The sequence below is a fragment of the Apiospora kogelbergensis genome (genome assembly GCF_038363985.1).
Source record: "Apiospora kogelbergensis strain CBS 113332 chromosome Unknown utg000010l_segment0_segment0, whole genome shotgun sequence".
NCBI lineage: Eukaryota > Fungi > Ascomycota > Sordariomycetes > Amphisphaeriales > Apiosporaceae > Apiospora > Apiospora kogelbergensis.
The window spans coordinates 496,633-516,148 of NW_027117427.1; the positions used below are offsets into that span (position 1 = coordinate 496,633).

Sequence of the window (19,516 nt, forward strand, 5' to 3'; positions counted from 1 at the left end):
TAATTGGCACATTCTTTTCTCCAGGTTGCTAGGCATTATCGCTCACAATGTACCAGGCGCAGCCACTGGCTCATCACGATAAAGGCGAGGACATAGAACAAGAGACTAATGGGCTGCTGTTGCACTGCGATCGTGCAATTCCGGACTATCCTATCTACCTGACGCCCCTGTATCATTCACCAATCCCAAGCACCTATACAAAGGACGAAGAAGGATACGTATGGCTTGCCGGTAGTGAAGACACAACGTCGTGGCGAGCTTGAGTACTAATCTTGGTAGTAGTTACTTGATGGCATTGACAGATTTTTCGACTTCTCTAGCTGGGAAACCGGTTCCGATCACAGTAGCCAAGTATGTACCTATTGTTGCAGACACCGACCACACAATCTGACTGTTGTGATCTAGAGTTCTCCACTCACTTCTACCATAGAAGTCTCACCTATGCTTCCTTGTACCCAGCTGGACACCGAAACGAAGGCATGGGATGAAGTAATATTCGGGCCGCCACCATATCTTCCAGAAAGGAGTATACTGGGAGACACCGTTTCACTTAAGAAACGTTGGGATGGAGCAGCTGAAGGTGCTTCCCCTTTCGACATTAAAGCCTGGGTACAACGTTCCACGGAGGTACGACGGCAAGAGCAGCCGCAGGCCTCGAACGGTGGCAGGGTTAAGAGGCCCCAGAACGCGTTCATGCTGTGGCGCAAGGCCTATCGTAACTCGATCAAAGCCTTGCATTTCGACAGGAACCCCAAGCCGAATTTCTCCAAGGTATGTGGTGAGCTTTGGCTGCTCGAGCCAGCAGAAACTCGTATGCGGTTCAAACAATGGGCAGAGATTGAGAAGAAGAACCACAGGACCGCGTTTCCAAATTACGTATTTAGCACTTCGAGGAGTAAAGGTGCAAAACGGGGGCGACGCCGCGCTATGTGTCGGGTAGCCGTCCAAACAGAAGAGTTGACGGCTAGTGGATAGGAGTTGTGAAAAAGCGCTTATATAAACCACTGCACGACGCTCCGAAAGCACTCACCTATCCTACAATTCTACTGCTTCGTCTCTTCTTCATCTTTTTGGCCACTTCGACAGTGAAAGTAGAGGTCCACATGCAACGATTAGGTGGTTCCATTACGGTGGATGACCTGAGTGGCTGATCGCGCCAGGGCAAAATCTCCAATCCTCCTCACTGGCCAGAGAAGAAACCCCCTGAAACCCGGAATACTTATGAATAGCTTCCAAAAACGAGAGTTTGGCTTAGTAGAGCCCTACGCCGCTTTTTCTGCGTTGGGGACTCTTGAATCAAGCCCGAGGTCCTCAAACGATCGAGCCAGCAATAGAACAGACAGCAGCAAATTAAGTAGTCTCAACTTGAACATTCTTTCTTAGATGGTCGTGGTTGCGGTTGACTAGATCAGTATCATTCACCTGTCATGAGGTGGAGAGGTTCCACAAATTCTTTCTTCCCATAAGTCGCTTGAGAAGGACTTTCTGCTCTCGCCGTTCCTGGGTCCCCTAGTTCATTGAAATGGATTTCCTTGCTATTCTGCATCCCCTGTTTTTGACAAATATCAACCCGAATGCTGTCCGTGGCGATGCGGCCTACTACCAGGAGGCTTTGGATCACATTATCATGAGTCCTATGGAAGCGAATCCCCAGTCCAACGCCGCACCTCCTGCATCTAACGAGACGATATCCAAGCTACCTAGAAGAAAACTAGATGAGAAAATGCTGGGGCGTGAGATCAAAGGGAAGTGTACAGTCTGCATTGACGATGTAGGCCTGGGAGATGAAGTCGTCGTGCTACCGTGTAAGCACTGGTTTCACGATGGGTGTGTAGTGTTGTGGCTCAAGGAGCACAACACCTGCCCGCTTTGCAGAACGTCGGTCGAGGGGGAACGGGGAAGCCAATCTCAGAAAAACGAGGTAGCATCGGGTTTGGAGGCAGGGTTGTTTTCGACAAGACGGCATAGGTCGAACTTGCATCAAAGTTTGTGGGACCTACTGGAGTCCCTGATCGACTCGGCTAGGGCTGCCGGGGGCAGCTCCGATGAACGAAGGAGTTCGCAAAGGCACTTTCCGACTATAGATCCGCCTTTACCACAGACCTCAAGGGTCAGTGGCCCTTCGCCTTCAAGTCGCCGCTTGAATTCCAGGCCTCTCAGGGCTCCGTTCACTAACAGAGATGGCGGTGGTCCTCTGCACTGGCTCAGACGCACGTTTGGTAGGAACAATCGTTCTTGATTCGGCGTTACTACTGTATATCCGCCCTTCCCTCGCGGGATATGCTGGTTCAGCCAATTAGGACAAAGCGGGCTTACGTGGCTACCCCACCAGTTGATTATGTACGGGAAATTAGAAATTGTCGATATCTAGCCAGCTTCATTTATGCTACGTACTGTATTATTAACGACGTAGAGATTTGCTGGTGATACCGGTAAAGAAGATAGGAATGGACGCTGGACGTACAGCTAGTGGTGCAGCCCATACCTGTTCAGGGCCATTAAGTCTGATATTCCCTGCTCCGCTTGTACCGTTTCGGTGTAGACAGCCGGGTCATATTGGATTCAGAATCATCAGGCGAAGTTAGTCTCTTCTTGCTGTATCCGTGGAGAGCCTCCTAGATTTTCGTGGGCTGAGTTCAGTCTTGGCTTCCATAGTTGTCGTGTAGAGACAGAAGAGTTGCTATGGCGCACGATCGCCACTAGCGAGCCAGGTCCCTTAGAGAGTCGGTTCGCGACCCCGCGTTATTAGGACCAAAGGCGCCGGTTCTGTCGTACTTTACTTATGACCATGCCAACCTGATCTTCGTCTAATGCTACTGTGATATGCTTAATTATTCCTTGCTCCACTACAGTAAATGCTGATAGAAACTGACGCTTGATAGCATCAAATGTCGAGAAGGCGATTCCCTCATGATCCAAGGCCTACTCTGGATGCTCCATCTACAACGAAATGTTCGTTTATCCCATCTGTGTGACTCATATTCTATATTTCTCTGCTTAGAGAGGAGGGCAGTACTAGTGGCAGGACTCCTGCATAAGTCTTATCTATACCTATCATGAACTCAAAACCTGAATCAAGCTTCGGGCCAGCCCGTGTCGAACCCCGCCTCAAGGCTTAGTGCCGATGCTTCAATATTGCCTGCAGGAGGCCTGCCACCACGCTGATGTTGTCATTTTTAGTGTACACTAGCGTGGTCCTTCGATTGTTACAGCACGCCGCTTCTGTGCAGTGGACTCGTAAGCTCGAGCCGCTCCTGCCGGGTTAGCGTGTGCACATGAAGTAAGTACCTTGACATTGACTAGTCGCTCCATATAGGCAAAGTGCCTGCTGTCTTTGCGCCCTCGATTGCGATCTAGAAATACCAACTTGCTGCAACATTGCTTTCTACTGAGCCCAATAATTTCCACCATACATCTAAGACGTGGAGACAACAATTATTCATATGTGAGTTGCAGCATCCCCAGACGATCTCCCAGCGTTCAGTGCTGCCTGTACCGCGTCGTGTTCGACGTCTGTGGTTGCGGGAAGGTGTTGAGTGGCGCTCTGAATTAAAGTTATGTCCACCATGGGCCACCACTTCGTCACACTGAAATCGGTTCGATAATGTAGTCCTTTCGATATGACCTCGCTCCATGACCCGTGTCACAATCCTCAGCCGTCGGATGGAGTGGATTGACCATGCCGCTGCATCTCGTCTCGGTGATGCATGTTGTTACTGCTCAAAGCAATTTTATATGTTTGGCTGCTTTGGGCGTCGTGCCAGCGCGCGAGACCGCCTTTTGATTGTCATGTCACCCGATAGACATTGGATTTTGCCAATGATTCACCTGGACACTTGCGAGAGAACTAGGTGTTGTGATGATTTAGAGCCATGATAAAAGGGGCCTTGTAACCGTAGTCTCCAAGTATACAATTTTCGACGTATTCGCAATGGAATCAGGATTATCCAGTGGCAAACCGTACTCTCTTTTTGGTTGCATCAGCTCAAGAGGCTCACGGGCTATTTCCAGTCCTAAGTTCTGTTGGCCCTTACTGTCGCATGGATTTGGCAAAGGTCCTTTTCTCTTGCTTGGGCTAGTTCAGTCCTTACGACATACTCCGGGCGTTTGAGGGCAGCCAAAATGCATCTGGCCGTACTCGTATGTAGTCCTGAAGTAGCACGGGGTCACTGTACGCCCAACCTCCCGTGCTGCTGTTCTGGTTCGTACTTTCTCGTATCTCTGGGTAATGCACACTCGTCCTGCCTCGTTTCCCGATGATGCTACCGAAAGCTACTCCGGTATGCCAGGTCAGAAGTGACCAGCGCAGTACAGTACAGTACCCAAACCTGCCATTTAGGGTTTGCTCATTTTGCGAAGCTACTGATTCCTCGATTAGGAAGTGTAGGAGGGGTGAAGGGGTGTATTGTATAAATGCCTTGCCCTTCCACTCCTGAAGCCTGGTTGCAGGCTAGATCTTTATAGACCTAGTCAGAAGTGGACAGGGTGTCCATAGAAGAATCTAGATACATACATTGCAATCTGATAGACTTGCAGAGAAGTGAGGAGAGGTACAGTATGTCCCAACAGGAAGTGCTTCGTGGCAGCCGGTTCAGCCATGTTGCGTCTAATTCCACGCCGGCGTGGTCATGGTACGGTAGATACGCATCATCCAACCTGCCGTATAACCGTATGTACTGAAGAAACGGCTCTCGCAGCGCTTGTACCGCCGACCGACACCCATTATCATGTTATTTGCCAGCGGATGTCTGAAACGGACCTGGTTCGTAGTCAGGAGTACCGAATGCTTCCAGTGTTGGTGGCGGTAGAAGTGCGCTTTCATGATTGCGCGTAGTCGTTCACACTCGTCAAATTCTTTACATACTACGGCCTTCTCGAGAGCCAGTATCTACGTTGTGGACAAGTGAGATGTCCTCGGTGTCCGCTTGCCACGCCATAGCTACCGCCATACTGCACATACGGGCCATACGGCCCATACAGTCTGTGGCTCTTTGGGCTAGTTCCGTCCCGTTCACGACAGACAGCCGAAACGCATCCTGTTGTCCCAGGTATTCCAATACTAGCATGCGCTCCTTGTACCCGAAAGCCTCAATGCAGCTCTTCTGGTTCGTACCTACCAGTATCATACATCAGGCCTCTGCATCTGTTTCTGATCTACCTAAAGCGACTTCCTGTCCTGGTGGCCTCGTACCTCGAGATACAGTTGTCAATCAGAGACCGATGCAGTACGGTACACGCAGCTCAACTTGCGAAGTAGGATATTTCGTGAGTAGGAAGTGCTACTTCGTAGCCGGTTCTAGGCATCTCAAATGTACAGCCTATACTGGCTAAGCTGCGGTAGGGCAGATGTAGACCTCAGGATGCAGAGCTGCTGATGGCGCCGCCGGTCCAAATGAGCAAAGCCAGCGAACAGCAGCGTCGATATTGTTGTGCTCCGTTGTTGGCCGTGTCGCACTTGCTGGCTCACACGAGGCACTTTCAGGCCCCTCCAATTCCCACCGAGTAGTATGCAGAAATGGTACTGAGAGGCCAAACTACCATTCTGGTCCGCCCGACCGTAGTATCCAATTGTACCATTATCGACGTGGTACGCCGATTCCGAATGAAACCAGAATCATTCAGTAACATACAGTACTGTCTTTTTGCTGCGTAAGCTCGAAGAGTCTCACGGGCTATTTTCGCTCTTGAGTTTTGTTGGCCTGATGGTGATGTAGAATGGGAACCGTTGCGCAAGTGGCACTGAGAGACGGAATGGACGCCGGACGGACAGCTTATAATGCATTCCATACCTGCCTTGGTGAGGACAGAGTCTGATGTTCCGCCGCTCCGCTTGTACCGTTCCGATAGAGGTCGGTCGCCTCGGAGCCTGAATCATCCAGCAGCGTATTCTCTATCGCCGCATCCGTCGGGAGCTCGAAGATCCTCGCGCGCTGTTTCCGGTCCTGGCTTCATAGTTGCCTGCAGACCTGTTGGCCCTACTGTGGAGTGCAGCGTCGGAAGAGCAGCAATGGCGCACTAGCGCAGGCAGCGGGCCAGGTCTAGAACCCACCGTTCTTAGCGTAGAGACGGTTCGCGAGCCCGCATCATTTGAAACCAACTGCCCAATCCTCCTGAACTGCGCAAGAACTTCTTCTCGAGACACGTCGAAGAGAAGCTGGCCCGAGATCCCTCTCGCCAACATGGGCTCGGAACCGGATCAGCAGCTGCATTGGCGACGTTCGCCCAACTCGAGCTCGTCATGCCATCCCCATTTGACACCCGCAAGCCAAGCGCGACTATATCTACCGTTACGCGGGACGCTATTGAAGCTCCATGGACACGCCAGGAATATGCTCCAAGAGAGTCCAGCAAGTTACCCGAACCGTATTAGTAGCTAGGCCTCCGTCATGGTCCATACCAAGGCGCAGAAAGACAAGGTTCGCAAGAGCGGCTTGTCGCTGCAGAACAAGTCAAAAAACCTCGGGCGGTTCTGCGACGTCTTCAGCGCGCTTGCGTACTGGAACATGACGCACGAGCGGATGGAGACGGCGATGCACGCCCGTGAGGGCAGCGAGTGCCGGACCTCAATAGGGTGGTCCGTCCCTATGTCCCGGTTACATACCATCCCGTCGAGCTAAATATATAATTAAAATTAAAATTTTAAACCCGGGTAGCCATGCAGCGACAATCGACGAGATATGGCCGCCGTCACATGAGCCACTCAACCATGCCCATTGCCTGATGCGGATCTCGCCATCGATATTTGACGGCAATCGGTCCCTACAACTTCCCGTGGTATTTGTTCACTTGCTAACGAGCCAATCGCAACCCGCATGGCGCCGTGCCGCCCTGAACCCTGCTGCGTCTGACCTAGCTCGTGGCACAACCGCCACAATTTGGCATGTGGACGCCCTAAAGGTATCCAGAGTGACGCACAAAAGTAAGACTTGACGTGAATTAGCGTTCAATTTGGTTCATTATCGTCGGGACTATGGTTCATCCTATGCGCGCCGCGGCAGTTGCGATGTAAGTGTTGATTGGTGGGAAGTTGCACGATCCATGGCGGAGGATCTCATGCTTTAACGATAAGACTTCAGATCGTAATGATGCCACCGAATCCATAAATAAGCGATTCTGTACCTGCAGCATTCGACGCCGCTCTTCGACAACTCGTTCGTCCTCCTTCTTCTTCCTCCGGCATTTACTGGCGGCGATGCGATTCTTCTCTCTCTTAGTATCGGTGGAGCACCCGGAGGAGCCCGACCGAGCTCTGCCGCGCCGGGGCCTCTTGACAGGTTGTTGTCTTCTAGACGGGTCTGACGTTGGCGTTGGCCCTACGGGCTCAAGGGTATCACTACTGCGCGACTCGGAAGTCTGAAGAGCAGGTTAGCCGCGATAGTTGATTATTGCAATATCTAGCATGGCGTACGGAGGCTTACAAAAGAGAAGGTCTGCCATAGTTGAGGTAGCGCGATATCGTCCAACTTGATGATAGTATCATGTTGTTCAGTGGGCAAGTTGAAAACATGCTGTGGTTCGTGTTCGCAGCAAGCTATGAGGCATGGGTCTATTAGCTTCTCACAACAAGCGCGAATTGGGTCTTGTGGGAGCTCATAAGCCAAGTGGCTTAACATTTGCTGGTTGGATTCCATGTTTGCCAGTAATGCTAGGTTAAGTCGGGGAGTCACTTGGTTTGTTGTTGCAACATATATGTATTATGGATTGCTGGTGAAGCAAGCAACCACGAAGCTACCTTCCTGTACCTTAATATATTTGCTACCCCGCTGGAGCGCGAAGTACTAACAACAATAGTTGGCCGAAATCTATGTGGATTGATTGATTATACATCTCACTCACTTGGCATGTGCTGGTAGCTGTTCATGACCTTTTTGAGCCGAAGACACGCTACGTGATTGGTTAAAAAACGGTCCTAGTTTTATTTCAGTATCTCATTCAGAGGCATGCCTTCTTGCTACCTAGTTGCAACCTGGCCGGCCCCAAAGCTCCGGCTGTCCGGCCCATGTAACGGTTCGTTTCACGTGTCCCAGTTATTTAGACAGCAACGTATATACTGAATGAGGATCTCGATGTGTCACAAGGAGGATCGTACTGCGGCACCCTCCCATGAGGTCAGTCTACATAAGAGTCAAGACCTAACACAAAGAAAGAATCAAGCCGTCCTGCTAGCACCAGGAGATGTGCGGGGTACAACAACTGCATACCGCTGCGGCGCCGCCAACGTAACTACATGTCATGTAGTTAGTTCACAAGCCCCACAGGGCCAACCCCCCTCGAGCTGAGCTACGAAGACGGAGGAGGCCCCGTAGTCCTCATTCAATATATCGGTATTAACGAGGAATAGGTATATCAAGCTTCCGTTGACGTAGCCATCATTCTAAGGTAGATAAGAAACATTGAGAAGTTGCATCACAAGGCCATAACTAGAGCCTTGACCTTACATTAACCCGATCAAAAGCATTACTTACTCAAAAAGCTAGCCTTACTAGGTGCACCGATACCATCAACGCATCTCGGTAGAGTAAATAGACTCTTATAGACAGTATAAGTAAAGATGACTATCTACTTATAGGAGAAGAAGGCCATCTTGAAATGTTTAGTTTCGCTTGCCTGTGCGGCAATTCGTTAGGCTGGCCGCCTTGTGACTCCACGAGAGACCTTGAGTGGCTATGGAGCGTGGGCCGTACAAGTCTCAGGTGGACATCGGCTCTGTAGCAAGGAAAACGCTGAGTGTTCTCCACGGCCCCTTAACAAGTAAAGAGTAGCAATTCACTTCTCAGTTCTCTTGGTGTGCGACTAGACATAATAAGAGACATATTGTACATCATCTATCCTCCCAGTAAGATTCAATTGCATCTTTGGTATCTTGCGTACAAAACCCTTCGAAGGCAGCGTATTCCAACTTCCACATCGACCCTAAAATTTCTATGCTAAGATGTATTCTAGGCTCGTCTTTGCCCGACCTTGTATCCCCATACATCCATGGAGATCTCGTGCGGCCCCCGCCCCTTGCCTGGTTCAACGGTCGACCCTTGGACGAAGCTTCAAGCAAGAGAGGCTGCCTGAGCAGGATCACCGATGAAAGGACTCCCACATCGAGGCGGAGAGCCCCGAGGTCCTTCTGTAGCGGGCATACCTGGCATCTCTGCTGGAGAATCCCCAGCGTCCCCATGCCTGTAATGCAGCTCCTCTATTTTCTGGTGCAAGTCGATGTCCGCCCCATACACCTCGGATTCGGCATTTGAGTAGAAGTCTCCACTGATGTCGCAGGTATCCTGCTCCCCGTCAGTGTCATTTCCTACCGCCGGGTCTGCGTCTTCGAAGCCGTTGGAGATACGAGCCATCCCATTGCCAGCCAACCCGTCGTACATCGCGAAATCATGATCCACAGTAGACCCCATCTATGATCCTGTCGGCGATCTTGGAGCAGCCCGATTGCCGGGTTGCTGGATGGTCTGCGCTCCCTGTTACACGGCAGACATCCCATCAACATTTCCCTTTGTCCACGGCGTGCAACCCGTCAAACTTGCCACGGGTTGCGGGAATGGATGGCCTGTTCCTTCACTGTATTGCGTCTGGCACCGGAGTGATCGGCCCGCCAAACCTTGCCTCGAATTTCTGGCGTGGTTTAATTTGCAAGTTAACTTCTGCACTGGCCTCGACGTGTGGAAGACTCGAGCCCGTTGGGTCACGCGAGCCTGCCGGCCGCGCAAGCTCCGGATCTAGTTTGCTCATCAGGCGGGGGATGGACACAGCAAAGAGCGGGTGCACTCACCATTTGGCCGAGATCAGGGACTTTCTAGCCTCCGGAAACATACATGGTCATTTCTATCTGGCTATGGACAATATTCCAATACATTGTCAAGCTGAACGCATTGCACATCTCTCCAAGTGCAAGCGCCTTTTGCTGTAGAGATTCCCAGACTTTCGTATTTTATCTTTCTCCCGCTTGTGTCGTGCATGTAGCGTTCGCTTGGCGCGATTTGAGACGCCAATTTGGCGTTTGGCAGCAACTCCACCTGCAGCGGCTCCGTCTCTGGTGCAGCCTCCGTTACATCCTCCGTCACTTTCCCCGGTACTGCGTGAGGTCCTGGTTGTTGTGGAGATGGTGGTCGCGGTCGAGGTTCCGATAGCGACTGTGGCAGGCACGCCTCGACTCCCTCCATCCTCGCCATCGTTGCGGACACGAACTCTTCCAGCATCTGTTCCTTGGCCATGCACAGCTCCTGCATAATCTCGCTCTTCATGTTTTGTAACTCATCCTGGCTACGGCTCTTCTCCCACTGGTATACCCGCAAGTCTTCTTGAAAGCCCTCGATCTTTTGCATCAATATCGCGCTGATTTCCTCGGTGACGTCGAGAACGTGCCGAGCTTCATGATGGTGCAGAAGGCGTGACTCTGACAAAGGTTTTGGAGTGACGCACACCTCGCCCTCGCTAGCATCGTATTCGTAACTGTCGATAATGCCGTGGACTGCCATGGATTGCATTTATCTCGCTTTCTGGATGGTGATTTCGGATGTGTAGAACGAGGGCGATAAGACTCATCGCCTTTGAACGGGACGAGACCGCATCGGGGTTTTATAGTCTGCGTGAAGTAGACCCAGCGGAGGGTATGGCCGGCACACGTGCCTGCGCATCATCGACTCTAACAGAAAACCATTGAAGTCGCTTTGAGCGCTGGCAGCGCAATTGCCATGCTTCGCAACTGGACGCTCGTACTGCATCTCTGTCTGGGTTGCGTAGGCGTAATCAGGGATGCTTTGACGAAGTTGTAGGTCGAGACAGTTTTGACGCGGCGAAATTTGTTGTGGGGTTGGTTGCCATTGGCGGCCGTCGCCTCACTGAGTCGAAATCGGCTCCCTTGATTTAATACCGATTAGCGGCTGTTGTGACCCTGAAGAGGCCGAATTGCTCGGCTCCTCTTGTTCTTTTGGCGTGGGAATTTGAATTTGTATCTTTTGATTCTCATAGGAAGCCTCATCAGGGCGCCGCTTGCCTTAAGGTCTTTCCTAGCAATATATTACGTAGCTGCACATGGACAAATAAGTGGATGCAAATTTCTTTGGATCTTTGGTACAGAACCAGAGGAGCAGCTATTGCGGCTCGGCGCCGAGTGGGCCAGGGAGTTCTCTAACTGCGTTTGATGGCTTTGTCTTGCGCTAGTTTGCGCCTAAGCGTATGCGCGGAAACCAAGTCACCGTGGTGAAAGGTAAACACCACTCTCCTCGTCATCACCACTTCCTTTCGCACCTGCCCTGCCTTAATCAACCAACCGGCCATTGCACTTATTATTATTGGCCGTTTATGTCGCGGCGTAAAAGGTTACTTTTTAGGTTTGCTTCTGGTAATTCACCATGTCCGTCTGAAGAAAGTGAAGGGTCTTTCTTCCGCACTCTCAACGATCATCCTTGACAGCGAGGATTTGCCGATCAACCCCCGCAGCTTTGCTACGTTCCCAATGTCTGATTCGGAGATTACACGGCTCCGGCGCGAAATCGAAGAGCTCACGCACGCGAGAGAGGCGGCAGAGGCACGAGAGGAGCAAGAGCGACGCGCTAGAGAGGCGGCAGAGGCACGGGAGGAACAAGAGCGACGCGAGAGGGAGGCGGCAGAGGCACGAGAGGAACAAGAGCGACGGGAGAAGGAGCAAGAGCGACGGGAGAAGGAGCAAGAGCGACGCGAGAGGGAGGCGGCGGCAGAGGCACGAGAGAAACAAGAGCGACGCGAGAAGGAGCAGCTCAGACACGAAAACCAACCGACTACGCTGGATGAATACCTACGGAACTGCCACATCTACCTCTATAAAAGTCTCAAGCTCGCCGACAAATCTGTATCTTCCACGGGATTCACAAAAGTCGACGGCAAGTTCTACCCAAAATGGCTTCGTCCTTGGACCCGGTTTGCCGACTCCCTCCGCCAACAACAGTTTGACGTCATCGTGGACGCCTGTGGAGGTGAGCGACTCTTCCACCAAGAAAGCACAACCCGAGACATAGGAAGCACCAATTCCCACAAGCTGGCGGGCAACGAGAACGCGGTCGCTTCTTTTGAAAAGGTCGCAGTCGAGGATCCTGTCTTTGCTATTCTCCGGCATTTGGGTGGCCAGGAAGCCATACGTGCGAAATACGGATTCAGCCGGCTACGGTTCAGCGACAACAATCGCGAAATCACGCACGCGAGCGGCGGAACCCCACTGCCGAACGAGGACCTGGATACCGAAGAGCCAGAGCGGCGGAGGGCCGGGCCGAACAAACGAGCAGCATCCGAGCTGAGAAGGAAGCCTCGATCGACAAACCCGGATGGAGCCGGGCTCCGAACGCGGCCCGGCGGGGACGAAAGCCTGGCGTTTGTCTATGACTACAAGGCCGCTCACAAAATGGCGGCCGATCATGTGAAGCTGGCCATTGCGAAGGAAACCTTGTTTATGGAAGTCGTTGAACAAGTGAATAGGACTACGTCGAGGACGGGTGCCGGGCGAGATCAATTTGAAGCCGAAGCACGGCTGGCCATGGCGCTCACCCAAGTCTTTGACTACATGGTCACCTACGGGGTTGCGTATGGTTATGTGGCGGCGGGCGAGTCGCTGCTGCTACTCCACGTCGACCGGGCCGATCCACAAACGCTGTTCTGCCACCCGTGTGTGCCCAGCGAAGATGTGGACGACGCATCATGCGAAAACTGGGCGAACCAACGGATCTGCACGGCCGTGGCGCAGCTCAGCAGCTTTTGTATGTTGAGTCTCCAATCGGATGCGCTTCAGGGACCTTTTCTCGACGCCGCTCTGAAGAGCGCGAAGGCGGTCTTGAAGACATGGGCCGAGCCGTACGAGGATGCCGCGCAGTTCTCCGCAGAGGAGACGGAGTCGTCGCAGGCGGCGTCATCGTCCCCTGCACGACGAGCCGATCCAGATTTTGTACCCGACGAAAGCCCTATTGGCCGGAAAGTCGCCTTGCGGTCGAGGCCGTCCTGTAGGCCACCGGCGTCGTCTCGCCGGGATGACGAGGGCGAGGACGAGGACGAGGACGGGTCGGAAGATGACTTGCCGCCGCCGTGGACAAGGCCGGTGGAGAAGCGGAAGGGCGGCCCATCGCATAGCAGCTCCGAGGAAGATGAGACGCGCCACTCGGCGCCTACGCGGCAATACTGCTCGCAGGCGTGCCTGCTGGGCCTCAAGAGGGGCCGGGCCCTCGACGACAGCTGCCCGAATGTGCTCGCGCATCGTGTCGCGGGAGATGGCCTGCGGCACCCTGTCACGGCCGACGAGTTCACACGCCTCGTCAGTGAGCAGCTGCGCGACAGTCCGTACCGAGGTTGCCTAGGGCTAGGTGGGTGGGGTAAGAGGGGTGCGACCGGCGTGCTATTCAAAGTGGAACTTGGACCATACGGCTACACCTTTGTTGGCAAGGGGACACTGTCGGGTGGCCTCGAGCAGCTGCAGCACGAGTGCCGGGTCTACGCGCGGCTGGCGACGCTCGAGGGCTGGGTGGTGCCTGTGCACCTGGGCCTGGTGCACCTGGATTGGGGGTACGTGCTACCGGGGGGAGGAGGGTGGTGCACATGATGCTCATGTCGTGGGGCGGCGAGACAGCGGCGGACGCGGGCATGGAGGCGGCGGAGCTGGAGGCGCAGAGGCGTCGCTCGTCGGAGGCGGTGTGGGCGGCGGGGGTGGACCACGGCGACCTGCGCGATGCCAACCTGCTGTGGAACGTGGAGCGCGGGCGTGTTATGGTGATTGACTTTGACCAAGCCGTCCTCCGGCCAGCACCCAAACACCGGCAGGTGTCTGCGGTCAAGACGAAAAGGAAGCATGTGGCGGATCGGCTCGAGGGTTGTTCTCGGAAGCGTGGCCTGCTCTACAATCGTCTGCAGCCGGCGTAGATGGCGCAGAAGGAAACTTAGAGGCAAATGCCGAGCTACGAACAAAAATATAAATTCAATACATTTTAGTACCTTTATCACGTGCGATATGAAATATGGAATACAAGTGGGCGCCAGTGCCTTAGGCCGCGTGCTTTCTACCGTCGTCCCCTTCGCCTCTAGCCCGTTACGCCAGGGCGATCATTAGCCGATGCTTCATCAGCCGTCTCCTGGGGGTGACCTGCTTCTATCATGGCTTTGTCAACCCGATGACTCGGATGGCACGCTGCGTTAACATGGCTCCTCGAGGCACATCGACAGTCAGGCATGTCACGAAAGTCTGCAAGGACATATCGAAAGTGAATAGAGGCTCAAGTATTGTGCTTAGTGTCACATCTATGCTTGACTCTTTTTGGTCCCTGATCTCCTTTCGCACTTCTCGGCAAGTGGTCCAGTGTAGAGCTACTGCATTATCTTGCAACGACTTATGCCTAGAGCTCGTCAACCCTCTCTCCTCGTCCATCTTCTGTGAACATCTCGTTAGAGAAAAAGTAGTGCTACTAGAGATGTGGCAGGCGTACCTGTGTATTTTCATCAGGGCCGGGACCAATTCCACCATGTAATAAATACATGCGTGTAGGTTGGTGTATGACTAAGCATCGTCGCCAGCAGAAGACAAGGCTGGTGCTTGTGATGGGTTCAGAATGTTGGCTACGTCGGTGCCAACATTCATACTGGTATCGATCTTTTGTTCAAATCGGGAAGGAACCGAGAACTGGTGGCTCTTTTCGTCGTAGAACAGCCATTTTTCATGCTGCGCAATATAAACACCTAGCCAAAGGATTCTTTCTATCCGCTCATCCGCCATCGAGGCGACTTCAAAGTATTTTTCATCGTCGTCGATATTGTCGTTTGAGTACCAGTCTGATGGAAAGTACCCGTTGGTCCATAGTAGACCCCGGAGGGCGAAGTCTTCCGGGAGTGGTCTGGGTGATTCTTTGTCTGGTCGCGGAAATTCACTGCTCTGGATCCTTTCATACTCACGGTACGAACAGAGGATTGAGTTCAAAAGCACCAACACCAGCCTCCAAGGGAACGTCGAGTCGAGCAGGTCTATGGCAGATGGATAGGAAATCAAGAAACGATAGAATAACAAAGTTGAATGCAGGAATGGTAAGATGTTGGGGTCGGCGAATCTACAGAAGACTTTGCCGTATGTCCCCTCGGCAAGACGGCATGCTTTTTGAAACTTTTCATTTCGTGGCCCAGACGGATCGGGAATTTCCCTGGTGTCGAACTGTTCCTGACTTTCCTTCAGCCTCTTGGGTCGAATTGTTTCATAAATGAAACTCTCCTGGCCCCACGACAGTAGGGCGCAGCAGTTGGTAATCGCAATATAATACCTAGTCACGGTCAGCCCTGATTCAAATGGCTCCGAAGCGCAAAGGGCCTTTGAATAGTAAAACAACTCCTTGAGCGCGTTCGGGCGTGCCAGAATAGCGAGGTGATGATATAACCGACCAGTCCCATAGCGCACGCATCAACCTGGCCGTCAGGATCGTAAGTCTGGTCCAATATAAGTACGGCAGCCCGAATCTCTTATCCATTCTTTTACTTCCTTTCTGTTAATAAATTGTGTGTGTGTGTATAGCATCCTTGTCCCGCCAACACACTACGTATATTCAATCAAACAAGTCCATGAATTAATTGAGTTTGACTACGTATCTAAGGAAGAGAGAAAGGAGAAAGGAGAAAGGAGAAAGGGAAAATGTGGGAAAGACTAGCAAATCAGACTCGCTGTTTCCATGGTCCCTCGCGTCAATCTGTCATTCTACTGGGCCATGATAGGAGGCTTGAATGTTCCAAGCACTTTATCCAACTTTGCAGTGAGTTCGTACACCTCTGTTTGCAAACGCGGTGCGCCATATGTCGACGAGACCGAGATAGGAAGGTCATGAGACAAAATCAGCCGCAATCGTACAGGGCCGCCGCGAGGGAGATACGATCTGCATCGGCCTCAGAGCATGTAAGGATGGCAAGATCGTTCAACTCGTGAGAAAAGTAGCAGTGTACTACCTGAGTTCTACCTTACCCTCCTTGCTTGTTTCTTATCCTTGTCATAGCGTTTGTTGCAATGGGCTCAGTAAACATGAATTTCGTGCAATTCTTCAACCCTCAACCTGAAGTGCCCAAGCCGTCTCATCGTCCTGCCCGTATCCCTCTCCCTACCCCTCCGTCACTTCCGGCCCGTCCTTCTTTCCCTGTCGCCCCTTTCCGCCCCCCTTCGCACCACTCAACCGCCCTCCTGCCAACTTCCGCTCAATTATTGTCCCCAAAGCACAACCCCCATTCACAATAGACCAGGCCTTCCCCGGAAATCCACCCAACAACCCAAGACAATTCTTCAAGGAGATAGTCGAGACATTGAACCACAGGATCTGTCTGCCTACAGGCCTGAAGAATATCGCCACGGATCTCGCCCAGTTGCAATTGCGTCTGCAAGCAACGCTCCTGCCGAGTCCCTGCCATGTACTGACGCTATGAAGGACTGTGAAGACAGGTCTTGGGACAGTTTCTAGGCACCCATTGACCGCTCAAACTCGCAAGCTGCTGGTGAAGCTCGGGACAGTCACTGCGACCGTGTTCTAAGGGAAGCCCCGCCATTTGAGCGACTTCAAAATGAGAAAGAGAACGAGGCCAAGGAGCGGGCGCTATTGTGTCAACCAGATTAGCGTTGGGGCTGCTAAGTGAGCGCTGGATCCGCTTCTAAGATCCGCATCGATCGGGCCTTCGTACTCATGGGTTCTACATAGAGTCAATCGTATGGCTGGGTGCCTTTGGAACTCGGGCGGGCGGGCTGCATCGTGATGCCAGCCAATGTGATGGCGTTGTCTGGGCTGGGCATTTACATAATTACGGTGGTGTACTTGCTGAACAATCCAGTGCATCTCGGACACCAGTACCGCGCGAGGCGCCTCATTCTATTGAACTTTCCTTAGGAGGCTACACCAAACGCCTTTGTGGTGACTTCGTTCGTCTGTTTACGCTTTCACAAGGTTACTCGCGGATCTTCAGTTTCCGCCAACCCTGGCCCGCCATTATTCCTGACTATCCAAATTAGGACGTGGTTTAGGGACCGCGATCTATCAGGCCCACGCCAATGGTAGGGCTGTGAGTTTAGCCCGAATTCCCCCACTATGTACGCTCGACCGGCTGCCACGACGGGTTCGCGCTGTTTACTGAACACATATCTTCATCACGGTGAGGGGCAGGCCTTTATGCGCCAGAGGTTCAGTCAAGGTGATCCGCGTTGAAACTGTGCCTGGTCTTAAGAGTCTCTTTGTCGCTAGCAGGTTGCCAGCATCCGATTTTCGATTAATAGAGCGTATGTACTGTCACGGTTGGGCCACCTGTGCCCGCGTGCATCTCCAATCTAGTGAATTCGTTGCGCTTCCACCGATCATGTAACCTACACAAGGATGCATACCTCTACACCTGCGAGGATAGAAGTCGCTGAGTTCCGAGAGTTCTTACGCCTGGCCAACCGAGCGCCATGAACCGTCTAAGCGATTCATTAAGGAAGGCCAAGTAGCAAGGCATACTTCACACTGTCATTTTGCTTCTCAATATTGTATCTTCTCGATCGCACGCAGGGCGAGTCAAATCCCGGAGGCAGCTCCCGCATTTTCTAGCTGCTATAGACTCGTGTCTGACCGCACACAACCTGCCAGTAGCACCAGAACGCAGTCGCCATCATGGTCCTCGGCACTGCGAATGCCCAATCCACCTAAATCTTGTATTGTTGTGATTGGGCGTCGAACGCAACGCTTACACCTGCAGAGCTTGAGCATGTCCAACAGGCTAGGGAAAGCTGCATGGACACGATACTATTGCGTGTGGTGAACCGCTTATGCTGCCCGCAGATCCGGAGGGGTCAAAGTGACTTGACGGTAGGATGATGTGTCTTACGCACTTGAAGCAGACAATGGTCTCTTGTTTGACCGTAATAAATCTTATTGCCAGCATAAAACGTGCATAAAGCAAGCAGGGTCTGGCAGATACCCAACATGGTGGTGTTAGACTACTACACTCAGTAGGCACTCATTGTAATGCGCAACTTGACATGAGAGATGAATCTAGGCGTTGTTCAGTAGCCCTAAACATGGTCTAGGCCGCGACGATGGTGCGCATGGGCGAAAAGTAGGTGTGCAAGACAAGTAGGAGTCGTTCAACGTGCTAGGTAGGCACGCGAGCACACGTGATTTGGAGAACGAAGGAACAAGTATCCATTGGATAGGTGGTACAGTAATGGAAGTGCGGACAGGGTGGCCAAGACCTCAGACTTGCATTTCTATCTGTAGATCAAATGAAACGGTAAGCCGAATCACCGTGCTATGCGCCACCCTAGTAGCGCGCCGCGAGGAAGTACCAGTAGTGATTTGTGCCCCCTGGTGGTGGACACACTAGAATGGAACGAAATCAAATCAAAGTGGGACAGGCCCTGTGCGAGATGGTCGAGATGGTCCGCGTAGGAGCGTGCCTCCTCCAGGTCGCTGCACGTTCGAGAATGGGTAATGAACGATTACCCCGCTTATTCTTTTCAATTTCAGCATTTTCGGGCGCTAAAGTAGAGTGGGGCGGACGTGATCGTGCTCACCCAGATACTTAACGCTCCATTTTCTCGTTCGTTCCAATTTGTTCGACCAATGTTCGAGGACCCAGGCGACACTCACTTTCCCCATCATGCCAGGCGAATCCGTCAGGCGCGGGAACCATCCCAACTATGACGCCGTTGTCGATCGCCTCAAATCAATCTTGTGTCTCCCTCAGCCCACGACGCAAAGAGCGCCCCCAACTTCGACACCCAACTGAAGAAAGCTTGTGGATCTTCGGCTTCTAAGGCAGAACAGCAGTTCATATCGACTTCATTCCCAGCTTGGTATGCTTTGTACGTTGCCACTGAACGCAAAGATCAGGTCGCCTTGAACCTTGAAGGGCTGTCAGATAGAGAATTGAATGGCATAGCTCTCGTGCTTACTCAGGCCCCTATTCATGACACTCTTCGTGAATTATGGAAGAATGTGTTTGGAACGTCTACGCGATCACGAAGACGCGGTGGTATGTGCTTGTACCAACGGCCTCAATTGATGCACTAATGTTTCGAGTAGCCCTACTTACGCGGAAGCATTATCCCACACCTCCTGGTGTGCAGCCGCAATCGGTCGAGCGTACACTAGATGGCCTTTCAGATTGCGACGAAGCGACCTCTCCAACAACTAGTCACGCTACGCATCTCTCATCTCCTGAGGCTGGTGGACAACCTAGTATTCGAAGAGCAAACCAACACACTTGGCCGGAAGCTCGTTATCTGCCCAAGATCTTCCCAAACCGAATTGGCCGGAGGATTATCAAAGAGAACGGGCGAGCTGCGGTAACCGCAACGTTTCCAGAAGATCCGAAGCAATGTACCCTTGAACTTTGCATTGAATCCATGATGGTCCCATTTGTTGCAAAAGAGCTTTACAATGCCCACGTTTCCATGCACCAAAAACAGTGCATGGTGATTCTACAAGACGGCGCTGAGATCGAGGTCGAGGGAATCATTGTGCTTCGGGGGCATCAGATATGGCCATATCTGGGCTCTTCGGCCCAACTTTAG

At 52.4% G+C, this 19,516-nt stretch overlaps 3 protein-coding genes across 3 annotated transcripts; 2 read left to right on the forward strand and 1 right to left on the reverse strand.

The window, feature by feature from the left end:
• Window positions 1-47: 47 nt before the first annotated feature.
• PG998_014289 (Mating-type M-specific polypeptide Mc) lies at window positions 48-975 on the forward strand (the record flags this gene model as incomplete). Its single annotated transcript, XM_066881105.1, has 3 exons — window positions 48-218; window positions 283-351; window positions 406-975. The coding sequence occupies 3 exons, from the start codon at window positions 48-50 to the stop codon at window positions 973-975; spliced, it is 810 nt and encodes a 269-aa protein (XP_066723957.1).
• Window positions 976-6,975: 6,000 nt separating this feature from the next.
• On the reverse strand, window positions 6,976-7,603 carry PG998_014290 (uncharacterized protein; the record flags this gene model as incomplete). Its single annotated transcript, XM_066881106.1, has 2 exons — window positions 7,419-7,603; window positions 6,976-7,313 (listed from the first exon to the last, which is right to left on the reverse strand). Exons 1-2 carry the CDS (start codon window positions 7,435-7,437, stop codon window positions 6,976-6,978), a joined length of 357 nt encoding a protein of 118 aa, XP_066723958.1. The 5' UTR covers window positions 7,438-7,603.
• A 10,722-nt stretch (window positions 7,604-18,325) lies between these two features.
• On the forward strand, window positions 18,326-19,516 carry PG998_014291 (uncharacterized protein; the record flags this gene model as incomplete). The annotated part of the gene is made up of 3 exons (XM_066881107.1): window positions 18,326-18,416; window positions 18,688-18,975; window positions 19,026-19,516. The coding sequence occupies 3 exons, from the start codon at window positions 18,326-18,328 to the stop codon at window positions 19,514-19,516; spliced, it is 870 nt and encodes a 289-aa protein (XP_066723959.1).